General features: G+C 39.1%; 1 protein-coding gene across 10 annotated transcripts in view; it reads left to right on the plus strand.

Moving 5' to 3' along the window:
* The window catches only part of SEC31A (SEC31 homolog A, COPII component), a 70,958-nt gene that overhangs the window by 14,928 nt on the left and 41,853 nt on the right, over window positions 1–14,177 (plus strand). For all 10 annotated transcript variants that reach the window (XM_089526213.1, XM_089526214.1, XM_089526215.1 and 7 more), the window contains exons 6-13: window positions 105–245; window positions 2,780–2,922; window positions 3,332–3,431; window positions 5,110–5,271; window positions 5,757–5,906; window positions 6,855–7,088; window positions 9,415–9,489; window positions 10,503–10,553. In XM_089526213.1, coding sequence (XP_089382339.1) covers window positions 105–245; window positions 2,780–2,922; window positions 3,332–3,431; window positions 5,110–5,271; window positions 5,757–5,906; window positions 6,855–7,088; window positions 9,415–9,489; window positions 10,503–10,553 — 1,056 coding nt within the window. The remainder of the gene's footprint in view (window positions 1–104; window positions 246–2,779; window positions 2,923–3,331; window positions 3,432–5,109; window positions 5,272–5,756; window positions 5,907–6,854; window positions 7,089–9,414; window positions 9,490–10,502; window positions 10,554–14,177) is intronic.

A 14,177-nucleotide genomic window follows, 5' to 3' on the forward strand; every position in this document is an offset into this window, starting at 1 on the left:
TGCAGCTGTGATAGAGCTGTGTCTGTGTGGTGTTACATTTGGTGATTCATGGTGACAGTTTGGCCTGTGGAGGTTGATGCCAGTGCATTTTCCATTTCCAATAGCCTCCTGAAGACATCAGCTGCATTGCATGGAACAGGCAAGTCCAGCATATTTTGGCTTCTGCCAGTCCCAGTGGCCGTGCTACAGTGTGGGATCTCAGGAAAAATGAGCCTATCATCAAAGTCAGTGACCACAGTAACCGGGTAACTATTCATCCAGTTTGTTATAAACCTTCCCCAACCTGGTGACTAGCATATGTATGCTGTATGATGCAGGCTTTTTAGGAGAGGAGCTACATGAGATCTCTAGTCAAATATCTTGTTAAACTATGGATAGGAAGTTGTTACTTTGTTTAGCTTCTCCCATTGGCAAGAGCAGTCAAATTGAAGTGAATCAGCTTTTTCCCATCCCACTTAGCATATTTACAAAACATATCCTAATGTTTGACCATGGCCATGGTTGTAAACAATAGGATGTGGACCTATTGACCATCATGTATAAAGCCTCACAACTTGGTTTTTGTTATCAAAGAATCATAGAGTTGGAAGAGACCGCAAGGGCCATCCAGTCCAAGCCCCTGCCATGCAGGAAATCCAAATCAAAGCATCCCCGACAGATGGCCATCCAGCCACTGTTTAAAGACCTTCAAGGAGGGAGATTCCACTACACTCCAAGGGAGTGTGTTCCACTGTCGGACAGCCCTTACTGTCAGGAAGTTCTTCCTAATGTTGAGATGGAATCTCTTTTGCTGTATCTTGCATCCATTGTTCCTGGTCCTAGTCTCTGGAGCAGCAGAAAACAAGCTTGCTCCCTCCTCAATATGACATCCCTTCAAATATTTAAACAGGGCTATCATATCACCTCTTAACCTTCTCTTCTCCAGGCTGAACAGCCCAAGCTCCCTTAGTCATTCCTCATAGGGCATGGCTTCCAAACCCTTTACCATTTTAGTCGCTCTCCTTTGAGCATGCTCCAGTTTCTCCACATCCTTTTAAAATTGTGATGCCCAGAACTGGACACAATATTCCAGGTGGGGCCTGACCAGAGCAGAATATAGTGGCACTATTACTTCCCTTGATCTAGACAGTATACTTTTATTGATGCAGCCCAAAATTGCATTGGCCTTTTTAGCTGCCACGTTGCACTGTTGACTCATGTTCAACTTGTGGTCCACTTGGACTCCCAGATCCCTTTCACATGTCGTTTCATTCAGACAGGTGACACCCATCCTGTATCTGTGCATTTCATTTTTCTGCCCTAAGTGCAGTATCTTACATTTCTCCGTGTTGAATTTCATTTTGTTAGCTTTGGCCCAGCTTTCTAGTCTATTCAGGTCATTTTGAATTTTGGTCCTGTCCTCTGGGGTATTAGCTATTCCTCCTAATTTGGTATCATCTGCAACTTTGATAAGTATGCCTCCAATTTTGTCCTCCAAGTCATTGTTAACTTCTGTTAAGTCAACATCAACTTGCAGTGACCCTATGAATGAGAGACTTCCAAGTCACCTTGTCATCAGCAACTCTATTTCTCCACTTTCCTGTTCTTAGCCTTAGCCTGAATTTTATTAGTTATTTATTAGAAAATTTAAATAACACGCCCTATATCTGAAGATTTCAGGGCAACTTACAATAAAATCAATTTAAAACAATAAACAGTAACAAGAGTTTGAAAAGATTAAAAATAGATTAAATGGTTTTAATTAAAACCAGTTAAAACAATTTTACATAATGCAACCATAAGACATATGCAAAATCACTTAGGCCCAAAGAATTTAATAAAAATTCAAGTTTTATTTTGGTGCCAAAATTATTCCATTGTTGGCTCCAATCCAGCTGGGCCTCCAAAGGGAGGGAATTCCACAATAGAGGCGCCACCACAGAGAAGGCCCTTTCTTAAGTTGGGTTCACAGAAGACAAAGCATGTGAAAATAGATTTTGAATTACAATGTGAATTGCTGGATCAGAATTTTACTTAGGTCAGGATCTATTGGCATGCTGTGCCCATGCAACTCGCTTTTGTGCTGGTGGTTGTACTTTTCATAAAGTTGTGTAAAAAAAATCCAGTACCTCACTATGCAAGCAGTTTTATGATGGTGCAGCAACACGTGGACCCAGCTAGCCTCCCCAACTTACCCTGATTGACCTACAGCTTATACTGGAAGGTTCCATGATTCGTTCTAGACCTGTCTATTCTTCAGCTGGTTAACCATCCTCAGCCTTTCCACAGTCCAATGTAATTATATTCACATAGCAGATAGCTTTGTGTTCCAATGACTCTCAGTAGTATCAGTCTTGGTCAACAACTCTTAAACTGTAATGCAGTTATTTAGAAGGTAGGTGAGTTTTTCCTTTAATTTGCTTGTTCATTTAAATTGAATGGCATGGGTATAAATTCATAATAAATGCTTTCTTTCTATAAAGTGGAGGCTTTATGGTGCACATTCATTCATTTGAAGCCCTTTTTCATTTCCCCTTCCCAAAGTGTTGATTGCTACCAGTGTGGTTTCTCCTGCATTAATCCAGGGATGTGAACATGCTTTACATGGATGGTGTACCAGTATTTTATTGGAGATATTCATTTAGGAAAGAAAAAAAAATCACATTTTCTGAGCCAAGCATAAAGGTTATTTCCAAGGGGTTTATATATGTAAAGGCAATCTTAATTATGTGAAAGAGGGTTGCTGTTTTTCTTAAACCTGCTTTATACTCTTAGTTGAACACTGGCTATGCTATTACAGATGCACTGTTCAGGGTTGGCTTGGCATCCAGATGTTGCTACACAAATGGTTCTGGCTTCAGAAGATGACAGGCTGCCTGTAATCCAGATGTGGGACCTTAGATTTGCATCTTCTCCACTTCGGGTTCTAGAAAGCCATGCAAGGTATATGTACTTCCCTGTCAACCCTATTTGAAATTTCACGTGGGATGAGGTATGTGGAAATTATGTTAAAATATAAAATATATTGGCAGATATTGGAGGTATCACGACATCTTCCTGTATTGGTTTTAAATTGTACTGTTTTTAACTGCTGTTTATTTATTTTAAAGTGTATTTAAAATATATTTTAAGTTTATTATTTTAAATGTATTTTAATTTTAATTTGTTTTAATATTGATAATAGTTGCACTTGTTTTAATTTAACTTTTTGTGTTTTATGGGTCTTCCTTCCATAAGGAAGGTTGTAATCATTTTAATTTGTGAGACAACATGAGTCTCAGTCTTGGAGGGAAAGGTTTGTTGCAGCCATTATTCACTTTTTCAAAGATTTTGTTTGTTTCATTTTACATAGGGGCATTTTGACCATTGCTTGGAGTATGGCAGATCCTGAATTGTTGCTGAGTTGTGGAAAGGATGCTAAAATTCTTTGTTCCAATCCAAACACGGGAGAGGTACACTTTGCATATAAGTTTGAAGCTTTTAGATTAAAAAGGCATTTATTATCTGAATAGCATGATAGGGCATATTAACTTTGCACTTAGTACAACACAACTGTACAAGAATTGGACTTTCTGTCTAAACAAACATTCTGGATTGACTGAGGAAAAAAACAAGTCCCTTATGAAAAATAGTTATAGTCGTTTTATAAAAAGGGCTCCGTTTTATAAAAATGCAATCTCTCTGAAGATGCCAGCCACAGATGCTGGCAAAACGTCAGTAATAAACTCTTCTAGAACATGACCACATAGCCGAAAACCCCACAGAAAACTATGGATGCCAGCCATGAAAACCTTCGACTTCACAAAATATGATATTATTAACAGTTGTTCCGTTTTTTAACTGGGTGATTGTTATGCCCTCATTATATCCTCATTGTCTGTTTAGCACCATCAACATAAGGAGAGTGGTGAGAGGAGGCTGGAGAGGCATAGCCTTTTAGTGTCAGATTCCAGCAATGTCTCTGTAGTAAATAATGCAGTATAGCTTGAGGTGGGAAAGAGTGGGATTGTACTCTGGCTAATCCTACTGTAGCTAGGTATGTGATCCCTTACTGAGCCTGCATGTACAGCAAAACAGAGAAGAAAATGAGAAAGCAGACAGGCCTACCTCACCAGCTATAGCCAGTATGTTTTAAAAAAATTAGCTCTGGCCACCCAAGTGGAAATCATAAGAAAAGTGGAGGTGGGTGAAAGAAAAAGTCATCCCTCTCTGCACTTTGGAAGAAGCCTTGGTCTCTAGAAGGTTCAAAATGTTTTTATTTACTTATGCAAGACTTCCTTGGCATGATTGATTCATGTCATGTGTGCCTGTTGTTATTCTGAATAAAAAGTTTACTGAAACATGTTGAACTGCTTTTTTGTAGTGCAGGAACCTATCCTCATTCTTTCCATGTTATTTCTGCTGCTGGTACTGAATTTTCTTATAAAGAATTAATGTCCAGGAATACATTTGCTCCATCAGCAGAGGTGTACCTGTACATAATTCATGTTAAAAGCCAATATGAGTTAAGAGATTCCACCTTCTAACATTATGAAAATGTAAAACGTTTTCAAATAGAATGTAGGAAACAGTGAGGACTGGCAAGTCTCCTGAACTGGTTTTGTTAACAATGCCATATCCTGTTCCTAGCTAGATCAGAGTCCTAAGGAATCGTTTACAGGTCAGGTGGTTGTCCCTCATCTGGAAAATGTAGGAATAGAGCAGTGAAAGTGCTTCTAAGCTCTGAATGTGTGGGTACACTCCACTGAAGTAGACACATTAATTGATTCTCTTACTGAAATGTTGCCTGCAGTATTTTTAGCTGGGCTATAAGAATCCATTAGTTTCTTGTTGGTTTCTGTAACTGGAATCTGTGTGGAGACTAATTGAAAGGGAGAAAGAGGGAGGAAGGAAAATTCTAATAAGGAAAAAAATGCTATTTCAATCTAAATTGTCATAAAATGGTAAGTACAGTCATTCCATATTAATAGGATTTCACAGATAACTAAAGAAAAGCAAAGGATGTCAGAAACATTTGAATATCAATATATCTTATTAAAATATCCCTACATGTCATGCTGATCTTTCTTGTACATGTTCTTTCTTTTGATAGCTGTCACTGTTGATCTAATATATCTGGTTTGGGCGCAGGTGTTATATGAGCTGCCTACTACAACTCAATGGTGCTTTGATGTTCAGTGGTGTCCCAGAAACCCTGCTTTGCTCTCTGCTGCTTCTTTTGATGGGAGGATTAGTATTTACTCAATCATGGGAGGAAGCCCAGACAGCCTGCGGCAGAAGCAAGCAGACAAGGTATTTTCAAAACAAAGTGGAACTAAATATCCAGTTGGAGTAAGACTGATTTGTAATGCAAGATGAAATAGCTTAAAATAGGTCTGACTCTCAAAATTATTGTCAACCCTTGAAGGTTGGTTCCACAGTCAGTATTCAGAAACCATTACCTTGTGATGATTATCCTTGTCTGGGGTGGTTCTTTAACTGTCTTGGATCTTGTAGAAGTCAATGTTTGATTCTGTCTTGTCAAGGAGAATACTCCTGTCCTTTACACTTGAAGTGGTGGGGTATTGACAGAGATTGTTGGTTCATCAACTCAGATACTGACAGAGATTGTTGACTCATCAGTTCAGCCCTTAATCCACCCCGTGTTTGTATTTGTTGATCAACTGCAAAAAGCAAGCTAATAAATTGCTAAACTAAAACTCTAAAATAATTATTATAATATGTACTCAAAATTGACTTGTGAACTGATTTTCTTTCTCTGTGTGTCTCTTTAAAAGCTCTCCTCATCCTTTGGGAACCTTGATCCCTTTGGAACAGGACAGCCACTCCCTCCTTTACAGCTTCCACAGCAGACCTCACAGAGCACAATCCTGCCATTGAAGAAGCCACCCAAGTGGATTCGCCGACCTGTGGGTGCATCTTTTTCAGTAAGTGGGTGCTTCTCTGCACTCTGCTTTATAAAATTTGATTATGCTTCTGAACATTTCTCTGCGGAGTGCCTTACAGAAATGTCTTCTTTTGATGCATGACAACATTTTAAAGCTATGGTGAGGAATGTGGGAAAGGCTGGGGGGAGTCACATGTTGTTAAGCTGCAACTCCAATTGGCCCTAGCTAATGCAATCAGTTTGAGGCATAATAGAAAGTATAGTTTAGTAAAATCATGAGGGCCATAATTTTCATATTTCTGCTTTAGAATCTGATGTACTAGAGATTGTGCAGTCTTATAACGAGGGGAGTAGAATTTTTGTGTGTTGCCTAGCTCACTCTCACTTTATTTTTTTATGAGACATTTTGCATATGTCAGTAGCAGATAGCAGCATTCTTCTATGTATACCTAGGTTACACGTTCACTGTTTTGTCTTGTCACATTTTCTTTGCTGTTAACTGTCTGCAGGCTCCATGATTCATTTATCAGTGAAGTCTCAAAAGTTCTGCCTGTTGCCTAACAGGTTGTGGGGTTTATTTGCAGAGTTTCTTTACTACTTGGGATGAAATTGCAATATGTATTTTTGGTTTATAATGTTCACCTGCAATCCATTTCAGAATGTTAAAATCTTGTATAAACAGATCATAGTGATTCTGGTTGCACTGAAACAGAACTGAGAAGGGTTAGCCAATGCCACCTAGTGGGAAATCCATTGTAAAACCCCTGCTCTTGATGGATATCATTTTTATTTTCTTTTATCTGGATTGATTTAATGATTCTGATAGAATCCATCTCTTCAGTCTTAAATGGCAGTTTTGCATTCCTCCAGCCAGCGCATATTTTGAAGGTTTATTTTATTTTATTTCATTTATATGCTGCCTTTCTCCCTGAAGAGACCCAAGGTGGTTCACAGATTTAAAAAACATTAAAATGTACTTAAATTCCAGTTTGGAGGGAAGCTGGTCACCTTTGAAAATAGCAAACCTCAGCAACAAGGGCCAGAGCAGCAACTACCACATTATCATGTCTACGTGAGTCAAGTTGTCACTGAAAAGGAGTTTCTGAACCGTTCTGATCAGCTGCAGGAGGCTGTACAGGCAGAAGCCTTTGTCAACTACTGTCAGAAAAAGATCGATGCTGCCAGGAATGACTTTGAGAGAAGTGTGTGGTCTTTTTTGAAGGTAATTTTAGAGCTTGTTTGTGTATTAAAGTTTCCCATCATCTTAAAAACCAATACTCAGTGTAATGTGGTGAATTAGGGGCATGTTATCATCGTCATCATCATCATCGGTCTCATCATAATTAATTATGATAATTCATGGTTAATTCTAATTGTACCTTACCTTTCTCCCAAGATTTGGACTTAAGGTGTATTTTAAGACAAGATTTTAAAAAGAGAGAAATAAAACCACAAAATTAACACAGTTATACAAAATATAATATTAAAACAGAAAATCAGTTTTCAAAATGCATCAGTACAAATGCCCTTTCTCAGCAGCCAGTTTCTTTCTGAAAGTTCCCTTGAACAAAGCAAACAAACAAATGCTTTGCCTGCCAGCACAAGGACAACAAGAAGGGACCAACCTAGCCTTCTTTGTTCAGCCACCAGAAAGGCCCTTGAAGATGAGCAGATGTGAGGAAAGTGAAATCTGTGGGCTCCTTGAACCCCAGTCCCTCATTTTATTTTATTTTATTTTATTTTATTTTATTTTATTTACCCCAAACACCCCTAGGGGCTGTGTGAGACTGTCTGTTGTATTTTGAATTTTTAAAAATTGAACCATTTTTAAAGAATTCAGTGTGTGTGGCAGAAAGCGGCAGAGAGGTATGGCCCACCAGGCTCATGCAACATGCCAACATGGTCCCCCAATCCCTAGCACCCCTCCTCATTTCTACTGACATGAGTGGAGTAGATGTGGCCCTCCAGATATTGTTGGATTCCAGCTTGCTCACGTCATCCCTAGTGAAACCTAAACAATGCATTAAGAGCAGTAGCACAAATACAGGAAAAACTGAATGATTTGTGCAGGCTGGTGATGCACCTTCTGCCCACAGAATTAGTACTCTGCTAGAAGGATGGCACTGATTTTTATAAGAAAGATCCATATGCATGATTGGATTATTTACCTGTTAACCGAACTGTGCATTATCTTTTCTCAGAAAAATAGTTCCCTCAGTTTTGGGATAATGTTTGAAAGAGAAAAAATATGACTCACCAAATTGTACTGTGTACAATTGTATATGTATCCACATAAATAATTTCTAATTTCTTTTTAGGAACAAAGCGTTACTATAAGATAGAGGTGGGAAACCACCAGTTTTCTCTCTCTGCACCCCCTCCCAAGTGGGATGCACTGATCCACCAAAGCCCCCAGATCCTATCAAATTAAAAAAAATATTTTGGCAGTCCTGTCCCCTATGGCTAAAAACTGCTGCAAAAACTGGGATGGGTTTGTTCCTGCAAATCCTGACATACTTAAAAAAACTGCAAAAACTCATCACCACCACCATCAAAATTGAGTTACAACTGAAACAGAAAGTGAGCAATATTACTTCTGCTTTTGATTTAGGCTGAATTTCAACTGATTTTTAAGAGGGGGATTCAGGCAGGTGTTTAAGGTATGGGGGGGTCGGCTATTTTGCAGCAGTTTAGAGCCGTGAGAGGTTGGGGTCTTTAGGGACTGTCCGACCTACACTTTGTCCACTCCTTCTGTAAGAGAAGACATCTAATGAGCCCTTTATCCTGTTTTGGCTACATTTAATCCTGTTCTCTCATTTCTCCTTGTGGGATATTCATTCTGGATTTTTCATTTTAATTGTCTTTTTTGGCCGCTTTGACAGGGTTTTTAAAAAATATTTGAGAAGCAGGATAAAAATAAAATAAACAATTTTAGAGAGATCAAGATGTTTTGTAAATGCTCCTTTTTGCCAGCAGTATCCATATGAACTCTGACTTAATGAAAGTGAGGACCAAAATGCAGAGGAACATTGCCATGCTGACAGGAAACAATAGCAATTGTGGCACCTCACAAGCTAGATCTACCTTTCCCCTCTTGTCAGAACCTTGAGTCATCTGCTTGGCTTTGATGTTCAGCTAGATTCTTTCCCAGCTCTTTTCTGTTCTTCCACTTCTAACCTGATATAAATGGGTATGCAGTTCCAATGACAATAGTATTGTAATTTCTTCTGCAGTTCTGAGGGTGAGGTGGCGCGGAAGGGACATACCGGTAATTCATCCTTTGCGAAGGCTGTAGTCTTAAATATTTGGAGCTCTCTTGCCAATATGAAATGTGAAACAATGTGTGCTTCTCAGCTATACTCCCATCCTGCTCTTTACCCTCAAATAAGAGAATCACTGTGCTACTGAATTTGTTTTATATCTTGCTTAAAGTTCACCATGCTTAAACTTTAGAGCAGTAAGTTTTTAGCAGATGGTGTTAGATTGCAGAAAGAATGAAAATGGAGCTGGTTTCTAAAATTTCTCCTTTCCCCCTGCTCTTTAAAAAGGTGCACTTTGAAGAGGATTCACGTGGTAAATACCTGGAACTTTTGGGGTACAAGAAAGATGATCTGGGGCAAAAGGTGAGTACACAGTTGTTAACATGTTCAATGCCTTTTCAAACACATATATTGGAAAAGCCATAATCAATTGCTGTTTTAGGTCTGATACTGGGTGAGTCATGGGAAAGTGGGTGGAAATTTGAGATGGCAAATATCTGTCTGTTTGAGATATGGAACTGAAAGATTGGCTCGGGGGCGAGCAACTGGTGGAGGCAAGGGGGTTGCATTAGCTTCTCCCTGGGACCTTGGAAGACAACACACCCCACTGCACCGCTCCCCTGCAAACAAACAAACAAAAAACCCTAAACCCAAGAACATTTTGTCCCAAAATGACCCTGAGCCTGTAAGATCTGAGCAGAGGTGTTGATTATAGGGGTAACTTGGAAGTCTCTCATTCATAGATTTCCATAAGTCAAAATCAGCTTGAAGGCAGTTAACAGCAAGAAACCTTACATAATTTCTCTGTTTTTCCTCAATTTTTGCTGTCATCTTTCCTGCCATTCTGTAATTAGACTAATAAAGCTCTCTAATACTGGAGCACTGTCAGAATTTTCCAGCAATCCATATACTGTTTTTGTATGTTTTTAACTACATGGTATTTTTTAATGTTGTAAGCTGCCCTGAGTCCCAGCCTTGACAGAAGGGTGGGATAATAATGATGATGATAATAATAATGAAGAAGAAGAAAGATTGTACTGCATGCATTTCTATTAGGACTTATACATTTTGTTTTGGGTTTTTTAGTTTAGTATAAAATCTCTCACAAATAATGGCCAGATGGAAAGATTGTTTTTATATATATATATATATATATGTGTGTGTGTGTGTGTGTGTGTGTGTGTGTCTGACTTTTGCAAACATCAGTTTCCATGCGATATAGATGTGTGAAAGATGGTTCTTTCACTAGACGGCAAGGAAAGGATACATTTTAAAAAGGAGCTGTACCCTAACTTGCCATTTTGACAAACTAGGAGATTTAAAAGTTTGTTTCACTTTCCAAGAGAAATAAAGCATTGTCTTTTTCCTTTTTTCAGATTACTTCAGCTCTCCACAAAGAGAATCTTCACAGCCGAGAACCAGATGAGGTAAAAAAGCAAATGCAACTTTTTGTTACTCAAATGCATTTGGAAATTAGCACATTTTCACTGCTACTTCGTTTTTGTATGGAAATGTATGAATCACCTAAGCATGCCCTACATTAATTTGCAGTTTATAAATTCCACATCATGCAGTAAACATTCATGTTAATAAAGAGAAAAAATGCAAGCCTTTTTAACTTTGGGGGAAAAAAAACCTAATCTTTTAACCCTGTTCCCAGTAGATAACTTCACTTTGCCCCAAGACTTACAGTCTGTGTGTCTCTTTTTTAAAATAGTTTTACAACTGTGATGTAATTTCCACTGCAGCATTTTATGCTGCCAATTTTGTACCTAGTGATGTAATACATCTCTTTAACTTTCCCAGTTTTTTCTGGAAACAGTTATTGCACTTACTCTCCACAGAGCTATTTCATCCCCATTCTGAATTTAATGAATGCTTTTAAAATGGAGGCAGATTATTCCCTGCTGTGCCACTTTGAGAGAAGCAGAAACCAAAGCAGGACACCTAAATCAGCAGAAGAAAAATAGCCAGGCTTTATACATTAAGAATTTTAGTTTTTGTTTCATCAATCAGCTTTTCTTGCCGCAGACTTCATCATTTTTCCCTCTGAGTAGGAGCAGCAGTTTAAACATGATTAACAGCATCCGATGTGAGTGAAGAAGTCTCCTGATTCAAATCTCACGCCAAACACACTTTTATAAAACTTGAGCGAGCCTACATTGGCCATAACAGCCTATTATGCTAAGCTATACTATAGAGATGTATGAACAAGCGGTAGCAAACCTTGGGGTTTCATATTTAGTCCCTTTTTGCTGAGAGGAGGTTGGAGGCTTTTGCTTTTAATTACCTGTGGTTAGTCTCAGTTCCAGGTCCAAACACAATAAACTGGTTAATCATCATTATGGTAGTGTAGTAAGCCAGCTTCAGCAATTATAATTTTCAGTTGCCTTCATTGAAACAACCAGCATTGATACTGACTATGGTTTGCCAGTCCAGATAACACAGTAAACTGTAGTTAAGGAAAAATGAAAGCATCTAAACTCAGCTATGCATGTAGAAAGGAGGAAAAGATCTATGTACACAAGACCAGGCCTCACTGCAACTTGTTTGTGCTTATTATGCTAAAATATTGTTGAGCATGATGTGTGGACATGGCAATATTCTCCATCTAAGGACAGGCAGATCTATTACCTGTGATGTGGGAATGAGACCACCAGTATATATTCCAAAGGTACTCTAGGGCAGTGGTTCTTAAATGGTGGGCCAGGACTCCCCTGGGGGGGGGCAGGAGTTGCTCAAGGGGGAGGCAAGACTTGGACACCCTGATTTCCTCTCTTCTCTCCCCAAACATTTTCTGTTCTGGAGGGGAAGAGTAAAATAAGGAGGATGTTTGTAGTAACCACTTCTGGCTGAAAGAGGAAGAGGACAGTGGGGAAGCTCGCTGGATTGTGGCCTCTGGGGGGCAGTGGGTATTCCCGAGCTGCTGCTGCTACTTCTTCCTCTATCTGTCCCATCACTTCCCCAGTCTTGTGGATGAGACATTACTGCAGATACAACACATTCTCTTATACATTCTCAGTAACTTTCTTCATGTGTGCTTAGCTTTCTGTCACACACTAATTCTCACATATACTCAGTAATGCTCTTTTCCTGACTCTCTCCCTCAGACATGTTCATTCACACACAGTGTTCCACACAAATTCTTTCTCTCTCTCTCTCTCTCTCTCTCACACACACACACACACACACACAGTCTTCATCTCTTTTTTAACTACAATGTTCCTGCGTTATACGCAGCTTTGAGCTTATGCGCTCAAGTTGCGGAGAGCGCACAGGGTGCAAGGGGCGGCGCGTCCCATTCAGATGAATGGGGTGTATGCTTGTGGCGTGCGTGCGCACCACCGTGCCGCCATGTGCATGAACCCCATTCAAATGAATGGGGCTCCAGCATAGGTGGAATTCAGCATACGCGGGGGGTCTGGAATGGATCCCCTGCGTAAGGCAAAGGTCCACTGTACTTGCATTATGTACTTGTGTATACTGACATGTACACAAGAGAATGAATGTTTCTGTGTGACTGAATATTTGGGAGAGTAAATGAGTATGTGTATGAGTGAAAGAATGAAAGAGCATGAATGAGTGTGTGACTTCCTGTGAGCATTCGCTTATATGAGCGTAGCTGTGTGTGAGACAGTATGTATAAAATTTACACGTGTGTTAAATACTGAATTTAAATAAAACGGTTCTAATTTGGATGATATTATTTCCTTGTAAAATGTTCAAATGTGAATATACATGAATGTACAAATGAAAAAACACACACTAAAAAACAAAACTATTTTTATTCCTGTACTACATTGAGTGGGGGTGGCATGACATCCACATGTAAATGTAAAGGGGGTCACAAGGATAAAAAGTTTGAGAGTCACTGCTGTAGGGATTACCAGTATAAAAGGTTTGCATTTGTTTCACCACCCTAAAAGGCTACTGCAAACGTAAGTTTGTGTTGCATTTGTTTCACGTGAGTAGTATCATGTATAGTTATCAGGTTGAGCAGGGAGCTGTGTGTTCTTTTGATAAAGGTTTGCTGATGTTTCTTTTCCTCTCCTTGTTCTTCTCCTTTAGTGCCATCTTGCTTTTCAGCTGTAACTCCAGCATTTCTTCTCCCTTTCTTTCTTTTTAGTTTGTATGTCTTCTCTACACTCCAGTATTTGGGGTTTTTTTGTTTTACATTGACACTTCTGTGGTGCATTTTTGCCCAAATATATTCCAAAGTAGCTGAATGTAAAGCTAAAATCACAATTTGAAAAGCAAACAAATGAAAACCATCTTTCACAGTCTGATGCAGAGAAAGAAATAAGATGATCTTTACAAACTACTGAAAAGTGAATGAAAGAACAACTTCCAGAAAGAGAGAGTGCCAGTATCCTAGTGTCATCATCAAAAAGTCCCTGTCATGTTTACCCACCAACCAAATGTCAGAACAAAACCTTTATAGAATACCTTATTTATTGAACACAATAATATTGAGCTAAGGAATCCCAAATCCAATGTGAAGTTGAAGGCTTTCATGGCTGGCATCTATAGTCTTTTGTGGGGTTTTTGGACTATGAGGCCGTGTTCTAGAAGAGTTTTTTCCTGACGTTTTGCCAGTAACTGTAGCTGGCATCTTCGAAGAATGCTGGCATGGAAGAGAGTGGAGTATATATACACTTCCCCTCAACCAACAGTATATATACCCTACTCTCTTCCATGCCAGCATTCTCTGAAGTTGCTAGCCACAGCTTCTGGCAAAATATCAGGAAAAACCTCTTCTAGAACACGTCCTCATAGCCTGAAAAACCCACAAAAAACAATCCCAAATCCAATTTATATTAGGAAGTCAAACTTCATCTGATGAAGACTGGGAAAACTTACACACACGGATGTTGTTAGACTCAGGTTTCTATCTGTCCCAGCCAGACTGACTAATAGTGAAGATTGGTGGGGGCATGTGTTCATCAATAAATGGAAGTCCACAGATTCCCCACCCTGATCAAGAGAAATTTATACAGTCTACCATAATTTTAATCCAGTCACATATTTTATGATTCCTGAGATTTCTTGTG

This window comes from Sceloporus occidentalis, unplaced genomic scaffold, assembly GCF_023333645.1.
Source record: "Sceloporus occidentalis isolate IW3139 unplaced genomic scaffold, rSceOcc1.0.p SCAF_5, whole genome shotgun sequence".
Lineage (NCBI taxonomy): Eukaryota > Metazoa > Chordata > Lepidosauria > Squamata > Phrynosomatidae > Sceloporus > Sceloporus occidentalis.